The 11,247-nt window shown below is 53.0% G+C and overlaps 4 protein-coding genes across 4 annotated transcripts; 2 read left to right on the forward strand and 2 right to left on the reverse strand.

The window, feature by feature from the left end:
• Nucleotides 1-688: 688 nt before the first annotated feature.
• Nucleotides 689-3,471, forward strand: M406DRAFT_261749 (DNA repair helicase; the record flags this gene model as incomplete). Its single annotated transcript, XM_040917464.1, has 3 exons — nt 689-1,259; nt 1,364-2,085; nt 2,146-3,471. The coding sequence occupies 3 exons, from the start codon at nt 689-691 to the stop codon at nt 3,469-3,471; spliced, it is 2,619 nt and encodes an 872-aa protein (XP_040774951.1).
• A 109-nt stretch (nt 3,472-3,580) lies between these two features.
• Nucleotides 3,581-4,599, reverse strand: M406DRAFT_341350 (Aldo/keto reductase; the record flags this gene model as incomplete). The annotated part of the gene is made up of 4 exons (XM_040921651.1): nt 3,581-3,602; nt 3,668-3,814; nt 3,870-4,090; nt 4,180-4,599. 4 exons carry the CDS (start codon nt 4,597-4,599, stop codon nt 3,581-3,583), a joined length of 810 nt encoding a protein of 269 aa, XP_040774952.1.
• Nucleotides 4,600-5,125: 526 nt separating this feature from the next.
• On the forward strand, nt 5,126-8,530 carry M406DRAFT_95506 (uncharacterized protein). The gene is made up of 8 exons (XM_040926301.1): nt 5,126-5,788; nt 5,852-6,151; nt 6,231-6,341; nt 6,399-7,029; nt 7,091-7,261; nt 7,321-7,560; nt 7,597-7,960; nt 8,009-8,530. Exons 1-8 carry the CDS (start codon nt 5,518-5,520, stop codon nt 8,381-8,383), a joined length of 2,463 nt encoding a protein of 820 aa, XP_040774953.1. The 5' UTR covers nt 5,126-5,517; the 3' UTR covers nt 8,384-8,530.
• A 36-nt stretch (nt 8,531-8,566) lies between these two features.
• On the reverse strand, nt 8,567-11,151 carry M406DRAFT_341352 (uncharacterized protein; the record flags this gene model as incomplete). The annotated part of the gene is made up of 4 exons (XM_040921652.1): nt 8,567-8,746; nt 8,816-9,091; nt 9,175-10,291; nt 11,072-11,151. 4 exons carry the CDS (start codon nt 11,149-11,151, stop codon nt 8,567-8,569), a joined length of 1,653 nt encoding a protein of 550 aa, XP_040774954.1.
• Between the last annotated feature and the right edge of the window lie 96 nt (nt 11,152-11,247).

The raw sequence follows: 11,247 nt of genomic DNA on the forward strand, positions 1-11,247 counted from the left end.
AAGAAATATATGCAGGACACAAAATGCATTATGTGAAACTTTTATAACACTGTAGCGGGGAACATGTTGTCCAATGACGAGGTGCGCAAGGTGTATTTCTTAAGCTATGAAACCTCAGTGCCAGAGACAAAGAGAGCATATCAGCCTAATACCTACTTAGGCAAGCAGCATGTGGCATTTCAGGTCTGAGCATTTTGTGAGAGGAAAGGGGCACAGGCATGAAAACACCTGGGGATGATGAAAAAATATCAGCGAGAGACTTGGTTATTTATGACATCATTTTCAGGGCTGTTTGATAATCTACCAGTTTCCCTCTATTCAGCTTCTGTAGGTTCATATAATTTCAGCTTAGAGATTAAAATGATAAATTAGCTAATGCAAGCATATACAAGTAATGAAAATATCATCAATTCTGTTGATATGCAAGTGAAAAGGGCATCAATTCCTAAGCACTGGTTGTCTAAGTGATAGGTGATGTTGTCGGGGTTAGGGTTCTTAAACGCAAAACTCGGGATTGGCTGGTGCAGCGGCAGGGGACTCCAACCAAACTCGAGACCAACGTCAGTCAGAGCTCCTTCGTGTCAGTACCATCTACGCCCAAACCAGACACCACCATTCCTTTCATTTGATATCAAGCAGGTCTCTCATCAACCAACAGCAGGCGTGCCAATGTCGACCAACAGCAAACATGGGCCCCTTGGACGATCAAACTTTGAGTCACTATGACATTGATTTCCATCATCCTTTCTCTCCCTACGACGTCCAGCTCGAGTTCATGAAAGCAGCATATGAAACTCTTGAACGAGGTTCTGGCCAAGTAGGCATCCTCGAAAGCCCAACAGGCACAGGCAAATCGCTGTCCCTCATCTGTGCATCAATGACGTGGCTACGGAATTTCAAGCAAAGACAATTTGCTGCGTCGTTGCAGATCGACGCTAAAGAGGCAGAAGGCGAGCCTGATTGGATCATTGAACAAATGCTGAAGCGGAAGAAGGACGAGCTAATGAGAAAATGGGAGGAGCGCGAGGAACGACTTGAAATGATACGTCAGAGGGAGAAGCAAATGGAAGAGAGGAGTAGCAAGAGACGCCGCCTTCAAGGCTCCAGTTCAAAGGCAAGACCAGCAGAGGAAGAGGAGGAGGCTGAATTTCTCCTTGACGACTGGGAAGCGAACGCGCAGGATGGTGGCCTGGATGACCAAGATCCACTCTCGAGCCTTAGCAAAGAGACGAGGGCTATACTCCAGAAGGTGGGAGTGGGTAGCATCAGCGCGGATGCAAACGAGGAGGAGCCGCCAGACGATGAAATCAAAGTGAGTCAGCCGTGACATAGCGGACGATGAGAAGTGATGGCTGACAGGAAGACAAGATCTACTACGCCTCAAGAACGCATTCACAACTGACCCAGTTCATTGCGGAGCTGCGACGTCCACATTTCCAGCCTTCTATAAGTGAGGAACTCGGCGACAAGAATTCTAACAGTGGCCCGGCCGGCCAGGAGCCCGTCAAGCAGATTCCATTATCATCGCGTCAGAAGCTTTGTATCAACCCAGCTGTGTCCAAGCTGGCCTCACTCTCAGCCATCAACGACAGATGCAGTGAGCTCCAAAAACCCAAATCCGAGACCAGATGTCCGTTTGGCCCAAGTGCAGACAACCTTGCCGAGTTTCACCAATTTCGTGACGAAGCATTAGCAACCCTTCCTGACATCGAGGACCTGTGCCAGCTGGGCAAGAAACACCAGGTCTGCCCATACTATGCATCACGCACGGCAATTCCCGCAGCCGAAATAGTCACTCTTCCGTACCCTTTACTCTTGCAGGATAGCGCACGCGAAGCATTGGGAATCAAGCTGGAGGGCAATATTGTGATTGTGGACGAGGCTCATAATATCATGGATGCGGTGGCCAGCGTGCATGCTGCTGAAATACGGCTGAACGATCTGAAGAGGGCCAGACAGATGCTGGGTGTCTACTACAAGAGATTCGGCAAGAAATTGAAGGGAGAAAATAGAATCATGGTGGCACAGGTCGTGAAGGTCATCGATGGTCTGGCCGAGTGGTTGACGGCATGTCTGAGCGCAAGCGTACGAACCCTGCGAACCACCACCCTTTCAATTTTTCGCAAACATGCTAACTATCTGCAGACTGAGCACGGAATTGTTGAATCCAACGCGCTGATGAAGGGCAAAGGTGTCGATCAAATTAACATGTATAAGTTGATCAAATACATCCAGGAATCGAAACTTGCATTCAAGGTCGAGAGCTATGCGAGCCACGTGGAAGAATCGAATACCGATACTGGAGAAGGGAAGGCGTCGCCATCAAGCCCTGTACTACACAGTCTGGTCGCCTTCATTATCGCCCTTACAAACCCTTCAGACGAGGGCAGAATATTCTTTGAGAAAGTCGCGGCCACCGCATCAATCTCAAACGATGTCAAGCTCTCTTACCTTCTACTCTCGCCCGTCCACGCCTTCTCTTCCATTGCGAAGTCCGCACGGGCCGTCATCTTGGCGGGTGGAACTATGTCGCCTTTCGAGGACTACAAGACCCATCTCTTCCCATACCTATCACCAGAATCAATCACAACTCTCAGCTGTGGTCACGTCATTCCGCCTTCGAACCTGTGCGTCTGGACGCTTGCCTCCATGAAACCAAACACAACCGACGCGAGTGATCTATTCGAGTTCAGCTTCCAGAAAAGAAGCGATAAGGCCATGATCGCGAAACTAGGCCAGGCCTTGTTGAACATGTGCTCCATCGTGCCGGACGGCGTTGTGGTCTTCTTCCCCAGCTATGGCTATCTCGATGAAGTCATTGCGACCTGGCAGGTTGCCGATTCTGCCAGGAGTGGGAACAGTATCTGGGATCGCCTTCAGACTCGAAAAGCCGTCTTTCGGGACAGCAAGGGTGCTTCAAGCAATGAGGTCCTCGAGGCCTACAGCCGCGCCATCCTCGGCAGCGGCGATGACCGGACAGACACGAAGTCCACCACGCGCGGGGCTCTCCTTCTGAGTGTTGTGGGGGGTAAGATGAGTGAAGGCATCAACTTCTCCGATCGACTCGGCCGTTGCGTGGTGATCGTTGGCCTCCCGTACCCGAACATCAACTCGCCAGAATGGAAGGCACGCATTGAGTACCTGGAGTCCGATACCGTCAGACGACTTACAAGCCAGAACCCAGACATCAAAAAGCAGCAGGCCATGGCGCAGGCGAAGCAGGTCTCGAGAGACTTTTATGAGAATTCCTGCATGCGTGCTGTGAACCAGAGTATCGGTCGGGCAATTCGGCACAAGGGGGACTACGCAGCTATTGTGTTGGTGGACCGGCGTTTCAGTACAGAGAGGATTCGTGGCAAGTTGCCTGGTTGGATCCGAGGCGGCATGGCACAGGGAAGTGAAGGAAAAGGGATGCAAGGGCTGATGGGGGCGCTGAACGTGTTCTTCAAAGGGAAGAAGACCACATCTTAGGCTGCGTACCAAGTCAATCTTAATAGACGAAGGCAGTGGCAAGAGCGTTCGAGGATGAAGTCTCTTGTTCAAATCGTCATCCCATATTACTCGCTTTTCATCCAGCCAATCAAGGAGCATCCGTTGGATCCCTAAGCATGGGAATATGTTAATTAGTGAAGGGAAACCACAAAAGGGCAGATGCAATGCAACTCACCAATCAGTGACGAGACCCTCATCCAGACTGTCCATTAGTGACATGTCTGCCTCCGAGATCTCGAATTCATTGACCTTCACATTCTCGATGAGACGGGCTTTCTTGGAGCTCTTAGGAAGCGTGATCATGTCGTGTTGTAGAGACCACCTTTGCAGGTCAGCTTGGCGCACCAGCGATGGCATACTCAAAAGATTTTGCTTACCGAACGAAAAGCTGAGCTGGAGTACATGTGTACTGCTTGGCCAGCTCGAGGATTTTGGGGTGCCTCATGCGCATCGCTCTAGCCAATGGTGCATAAGCCTCAATGACGATGTTGTGTTTCGAGCAGGTCTCTCGGATACGAGTCTGGGTATTGAATGGATGGACCTCGATTTGGTTCACCACAGGATGAACCGTGGGGTGGGCAGCCATTAATTCTTCAATCTATGCAAGTATGTCATGCTGTCAGTGTCACACGAACAAGGTAGATCGCTTGCTTCCCTTCTAGCATCTGACATTGTCCAGGCACTCACATGTCTGCTTCCAAAGTTGCTGACGCCAGCCATCTTGACCTCGCCGGCCTCAACAGCATCCTCCAGGGCCTTCCAACTCGTCAGCCGCGCCTCATTGCCTCCGTATGGGCTGTGTAGCAACATCAAGTCAACATAGCCCAGCCCGCACACATCCACAGACTTCTTGATGCTCCGCCTAACGGCATCGTAGCTAGTGCTACAGCTGGCAAGCTTCGTGGTGTAGTGGATGTCCTCGCGCGTCAGGCCGTGTGTGTTCTCGTCGCTGGCGAGGAAGTCAAGAATGGCTTTCCCCGCCTCTCGCTCGTTGTGATACATTTGCGCGCAATCAAAGCCCCTGTATCCAGCAGCCAGCGCCCATCGAACAGATTGCGTGGCTTCTCTGCCACTCATCATGTATAGTCCAAGTTGGATCTGTGGCATGGTCTGACCGGTGGCCAGCTGGGTTTGGGTACGGGCGTCAGTGTGCGGGTTCAGATGAAAACAGGGCAATCAAGTCTCCTTCCATGATTGTGACGTGTTGGGCGAAAATTCACCTTGACGCGGCTGGCCAGTGTATATGTATTTGATGCCATATCGAATCAAAAGATTGAATTGTTCCTCCTCGAGTCAAAGCTTGGTGGACGTTGGTGGCATGTAAACAACCTATTTGAATGTTCTCCGTAACACTTTGCAGTACGATGGCACATAAACCTAGATAGCCTTACCATTCATGATGGCACTTTCCTTTATGTGAGGTTAGAGAACGGGTGCAGGGATGACGTAAGAATAGCAACCAATCGATCGTATCCGATATCGGCTTATCCCAACTTGGCCTACCGAGGTACGTACCTCAATATTTGCTGCAATTATGAGTGAATTACCAGATAGAAAGTAGCATCGAGGTTCCTGCATTGGTACAACGTAACATCTGTCTTCAGAAACACGTCCTCAAATTCAGCCTCATCTTGTCAGCTGCAGTGCAAGCTCACCCAGAGACGTTGGCATTCCCAATACCTCATCGCACATCGCTAATGCTTTTCAAGCCAAGACTCGTTCACAGGCGTTGGATTTTGGCTTCCGGGGTTTCGAGGCAGGCCCACCTCTACTACGCCCTTACTGCCGATCCACTAGCCACGAGGGGGGACCCCGAAACTCAACTGTTAGATCCACAGAGGCTGGTGTCTGCTTATCTGCGCCCTGGGCCGTGGGCCGTGTGGGTTTGTTGGGTGATAAGCTCCGAGTAAGGTAGGGTAGTAGCACAGTGGATGGAGTAATGTTGACCAACTCGGCACGACGAGGGAGATCCTCCGCCCCTACCACGACGACGCCTCGAGCAGTCACCGTCTCTCAACTGGGCAAATGGCTTCCATCACGGTCTCTGACGCCAAGCGGCTGTCACCAGCGGCGGAAGAAGAAGGAGGAGAACAGCGACAGCGACAGCGACATGACGCCTCGGATGGGATAGCCGCTGTAGCCCCGCAACCGAAGCGGCGCCGAGTTGCTGACGATGCGAGGGTCCGCTCAGCAAAGGCGTGCCAACGATGTCGACGATTGAAGGAGAAGTGCGATGGGCTCCAACCCTGTGCGCGATGTCAGCGTTCGGGGCGAGATTGCTGTTTCGCCCCCACTGGTGGCTCTGGGCAGAGCAGCGTCGCCAAGTCCACTGCATCCTCGACAAAGGGGCGCCCGTCAGCCCAGCCAGGGACGTTGGGCAACGTCGATCGTGATGGTGCTGCCCTGGTCACCGTAGGCAGTGCCAGGTCAGAAGCCCGATCAGAAGAGAGGATCAAGTGTCTGGAGCGTCTCGTTCAGCATCTGCTCGGGGATATACCCATGGATCTGAACAACCTCCGCCGCATGGCAGAGAAAGCCAGCCAGAGGTCAGGCACGGGAAGCGATGTGAGCAGTGCCAGAGGCGGTGTGGAGGACCTTGACGACTTGACCCTGGAAGATGAGAACTTCACTGTCAAGACGCTGTCCCAGAGCACGGCCCGTAAGCAAACCACACCGCACACACACACCTGCACTTCCTGATAGTGCAGATGAGGAGAGATTGACTAAGCGATCAATAGATTACTCGGGAGAATTTTCGCACTGGAATTTCTCACAAAGATTGAGGCGTAGGCTCAGTCAATGTATGGACTCGGACGTCGCCGTTCCGACCACCAAGAAAGAACTACGGAGTACCCCAGGATCCATGGCACCACCTCCTGGCCGAATGATGCCGCCCCGAGGTAGAGCGAACATGAGGATTCTCGAGTACTGGAGAGCCACACAGCTCCAGTCGCCAAAGACGCTGGTCCAGAGCGTGCTGGGCTGCCTGCCCCCCCGTGCAGTCTCCAGTTTTCTCGTGCAGATTTATTTCCAGTTCGCACAGGTCAATTGCTTCTACGCCGAGGAATCGTGGGTGCAGAAGAAATTAGAGTTTGTCTATGAGGCGCCAGGTCATGTCACCAGCGAGGACTCAGCATGGGTTTGCTCGGTACTCATGGTGCTTGCCATTGGCACCCAATTCGCACACATGGCAGCAAGTCCTTTGAACGATGCGGGCAGTGCCACCACCAAGACGAATACACCAACCCTTCCCAGCGGTGCGGACTCAGATGTCGGCGTGACCTTCTACCACATGGCATCGAAGCTGATCCCCGACATCATCACCATCGCTTCCATGGAAAGTGTGCAAGCATTCCTGTTGCTGGCGCATTACGCCCTTCCTCTCGACACCCACGGGCTGGCTTATACCTATCTGGGGCTGAGCATCAAGATGGCGATCCAGAATGGCATGCACAGGAGGTATGCTGGGACAGACCTGGATGCATGGACCGTCGAAATGAGGAATCGTCTCTGGTGGACGGCATATACCGTCGAAAGGTGAGAAAATTTCTTTCTCTCTCTCTGGACTCCCAATGAGAGATATTGACAAATCTCACAGGCGAGTGAGCGTGCTTCACGGCCGGCCTGTCTCTATTGCACCGACAGAAGTGGACGCTGAGCTGCCCAAGGATTTGACCGGGTTCAGGCAACATGACGAAGTCTCAAATTTCAGAAACATGTCTGCTCTCATAGACATGACACTACGGCTGGGCGACGCCGCGAACGCAATGTAAGTCGTATCAACGTTGCATCAGATGCTCGACCGTGACTAACGAGGTTAAAATAAAGAACCCTCCTGCGAAGGTGTCCCAAGAACTTGCAGCCAACATACTTTGAACGCATCGTCGACATATGTCAAAGCCTTCGAGCCTGGTGGGCAAGCCTCCCGGCAGAGGTTCGGGACTCATCTCCCTCATCTCCCCTCTATCGTTCCAACGTGCACTTACGACTTTGCCTCCATCTCAATGACATCTTTGTCGGTCGACCGTTTATCTTTGCACACACAAGCGGTACCTCTCCAGTTTCCGTGTCTTCACCGGGCAACACTCGACGACCAGATACGAGGGACTCCACGTCGTTTGACAAAGCACCCGAAACCGAGCGGCCTCGGAACCGGGCAGCGCTCGTCGCACGGGCCGTCGAAGCTGCCATAAATGTCATCAACCTGCTCCGCACCCTGCATGAGACCACAGGCCTGGCTAGGTCGAGCTATACCGAGTTCAGCTCTTGTCGTGCCGCACTACTTGTCATGCTTGCACAAAGCGTTAACGGGCCCCAGACCCCTGCACTGAAGGAGGCTATAGAGACCGGCATGTCACTGATCCGAGGCATGGCAGCCGGAAATGTCTCCACGCAGTCCGAGACCAGTGTCATCGAGGCATTGGAAATCGCCGTCAGGAGACTGCACGAGATGCAACAGGCGCAGGATGTCACCGAGAGCGAAGAACAACAGGAGCCCCCAGTAGAGACAAACGAGGTCATCGAGGAGACTCCTGCGAGCAAGAGTGGCTACGAGCGTTTTCGGGAATGGGCTTCCCTTTGGCCCGCTCCAGGCGAAGACCCCCGAGAAGAAGGGTCTCAAAGGATGCCCAACCCATCGCTGTCCTTCTCCGATCCCAGGTTGATGTCTCACTACACGGCGCACACGGCCTTTGGAGGGGGAGCAGTAGAGCGCTCGGCATGGCAGCCTCCAATAGCCGGTATGGCAGAGCATAGTCCTGAATCCGCAAGGTGGCTGAACATGGTCGATCCCACCGGAATGGGTATGGAGGTGGAGCAGCTGGACGAACTTGGATTTTTTGGCGGGTTTCCTGAGCTTGAAGCATTAGATGGCTGGCCTAGCCTCACTTGACGACAGAGCTTCCAGTTTGCTTCAAGTGGCGTTTAAAAGGCTGGGGAGGCTTTTCTTAGTCGTGTTTCTGGATTCAACGAACATGGACGTCATGGACCTCGTTACCATTATTGTCCACATCGAGTTTAATGCATTGGAAATTTCTACACCTATGCTTCTCTCGTCAAACCCACGTGTGAAGACTCAGCCTAGGACAATATTCTTGACGATTTGAACAGGATCGCACTTCCGCTTTGGCTTTTCGCTCTTACCACTGGCAGCACTGGCTTCCGCCTCCGCCTCTGCCCTGTCCTCCGCATCGAATGCGTACGCCTCAGTGAAGTCAACTTCTGCTGGCTTGACGAACTTGGTTTTATACCAGAGCTGTTCATTTTTCGTATCAGCACGTTGCTCATGTCATTGTATTCTGGTATCGAGAAGGAGGCAGCTTACCTTGTACACTAAAAAGTCGAAAAGGAAGAGTGGGCACGCCAAGTAGACGGAGAAGAAGCCCTTGGCGGTGGGTGTCCCATCTGCAAACAGCGCGAGGTAGAACTCGCAGCCCATGATGAAGAGTACGCACAAGATTGCGACGTATTGCAGGTAAGGAGCCAACGGGGCTTGGAATGGCAGTGTCTTGGGATCAATATCCTGGGCTTTAAGAGCGCGGCGGAATCCAATGTGGGTGGTAAGCATGCATAACCAGCCCATGAAAGTGGCAATCGAGACCTGCAGAGAAAGATCGTTATTAGCTCACAGTCCGCCAGGTCAGAGTGTGTTTGTTGTCGAGTTCATCCTGAATCAATGCTCACAAGAGACGAGAACCAGTCATATACGACAATGGCGGTCGAGTTCACGTTCAGATACGCAAGTCCTCCGCCTAGACCACCGCTGATGATGAGAGACAGCCACGGGCGGCCCCAGCTATCTTTCTTCCCAAAGATGGGATGGATCAGTGAGATATCCGCCAGAGCCGTCAGCGACCGGCTAGAGATGTAAAAGCTTGTGATACAGCAGCTGATGACAGTGAGGAAGATGAAGCCGTTGATAGTATCCGCCAGCCAGTACTGCTTTCCCAGCTTCAAAGCAATGACAAAGGGGCTCCCGATCGTGCCCGAGCCGTTGACAAGGTCGCTGTTGTCATAAGGGACACACATGCCCACCAGCCATATGTTCAGAATGAAGAAGAGGAAGATGCGCCAGAAGATGGGCATGACGACCGACTTGATGGTCTTGCGCGGCTTGATAGCCTCTCCGGCGATGATAGCGATGTGCTGTGCAGAGCCGAAGCTGAACCCTGCCTGGACAAAGGCCTTGGACAGACCTTTCATGTTGGTGAAGGCGCCAGGGTTCTTCCAGTAACTGAACTCAATGGGTCCGTTGGTGGCAGCGACGCCGCCGGACGTCATAATGAACATGTATGCGATGACGACAAAGATGGCGAGGATCTTGAACCAGCTCATGCCATACTCAATATGTCCATACATCCGAACGGGGAAGACGTTGGGAATAGCAGTGATGGCGAGAAAGATCGTGATGTAGCCGGCCAGGGGAATCTTTTGCCAGCCGTCCCAGTACTTGAGAACGCTGACGGCGGCAGTCAGCTCGGCCGGGATGATCATCACCCACTGGAACCAGAAGTTAACGCCCTCTGCGAAGCCCAGGGCAGGGTCGACGTATTCGCTGGCCATGCGGATGAAGCCACCATGGACGGGCCGATAGGTCGCCATCTCGCCGATGGACATGTACAGGACCCATACGATGAATGCCTGGAACGTGTAGGCGACCGCAATTCCTCCTGGGCCAGCAGCCGCCAGAGCTGTACCCGTGCCGACCCAGAGACCAGTGCCAATGCCAGCCCCAAACGTCATGAACATAATCTGTCGCTTGGTGAGCTTGCGCGCGTACCCGGCCGTGTCGACGCCATTGCTAGCGGGCACGTCGACCACCGTCGTGGCGCCCTCGCGGCTGGAGGTGTTGCCGAGCTCGATGTCTGTGACATTTCCGAGCTTGTCCTCGTGGGAGGAGGTCTTCTCAGATGCCATGTTCAAACCGTGTTCCTTTGATGAACAACCAAAAAGAAGAGGTGAAAGGGATGGCAAAGGTCACCATCCGGGTCGGGGCCGAAAACCAGGAATTTGGCTGGTGATGGGAATGTTTCCTTGGCAGAATAGCAGCAATCCGGGGAGGATTGAACATTATACATGTGCCATGGCAACGACGAACTTTATCTCTGCTTCGGGCTCGTCAAGACAGAGCCAGCCAAGCCCAACGCACAAGGCAATGCTGCGTGTCGAGGGTGAGAGAGAGACAGAGCGAGATAAGCCACAAGTAATCACTGAGGTGGTAATCAGGATAGATTGAAGCTCATGTTGCTTCGTATACTTGATCTCCGCCTGTCTCTGCGATCATCCTCCCTGATAACTACAATGGAGATATGCCAGCCTTGAGATCAAAACCATAGCCCAACCCAAGACTGAGTTTGATGGAGACACCTCGGGCCGGTATGTGTGGTTTGATAGCAGCCAAGCCCTCGCCTCGCAAGGCGACGGGGGGATGCCTTATCATCAATCATCTGCTTGACTCACTATCAAGTGCGAATGTGGAACCGGCTCGGTGCATACTCTCTTTAGGGAAGAGAACTAGCCGGTGTGCCGTCCTGAGTCAAGCCTGAGTTACTGCCATACCATGGTACTCTACTATACATACTTTGGTACATTCATATCCGGGGTTAAAAAGTGGCCCGCTGGGTTCTTCCCCGGCTCCAGGGTCGCTGAGTGCCGGGCCATGAGCCTCTACAGTGGGATTGATCGGTCCGCTTCCGATGGCCGTGCTGTGGTCCAGGATACGCCAAAGAGCTGGTAGGAGATCGTCACTCTTTTAAA

Source organism: Cryphonectria parasitica (genome assembly GCF_011745365.1).
Source record: "Cryphonectria parasitica EP155 unplaced genomic scaffold M406scaffold_6, whole genome shotgun sequence".
NCBI classification, from domain to species: domain Eukaryota; kingdom Fungi; phylum Ascomycota; class Sordariomycetes; order Diaporthales; family Cryphonectriaceae; genus Cryphonectria; species Cryphonectria parasitica.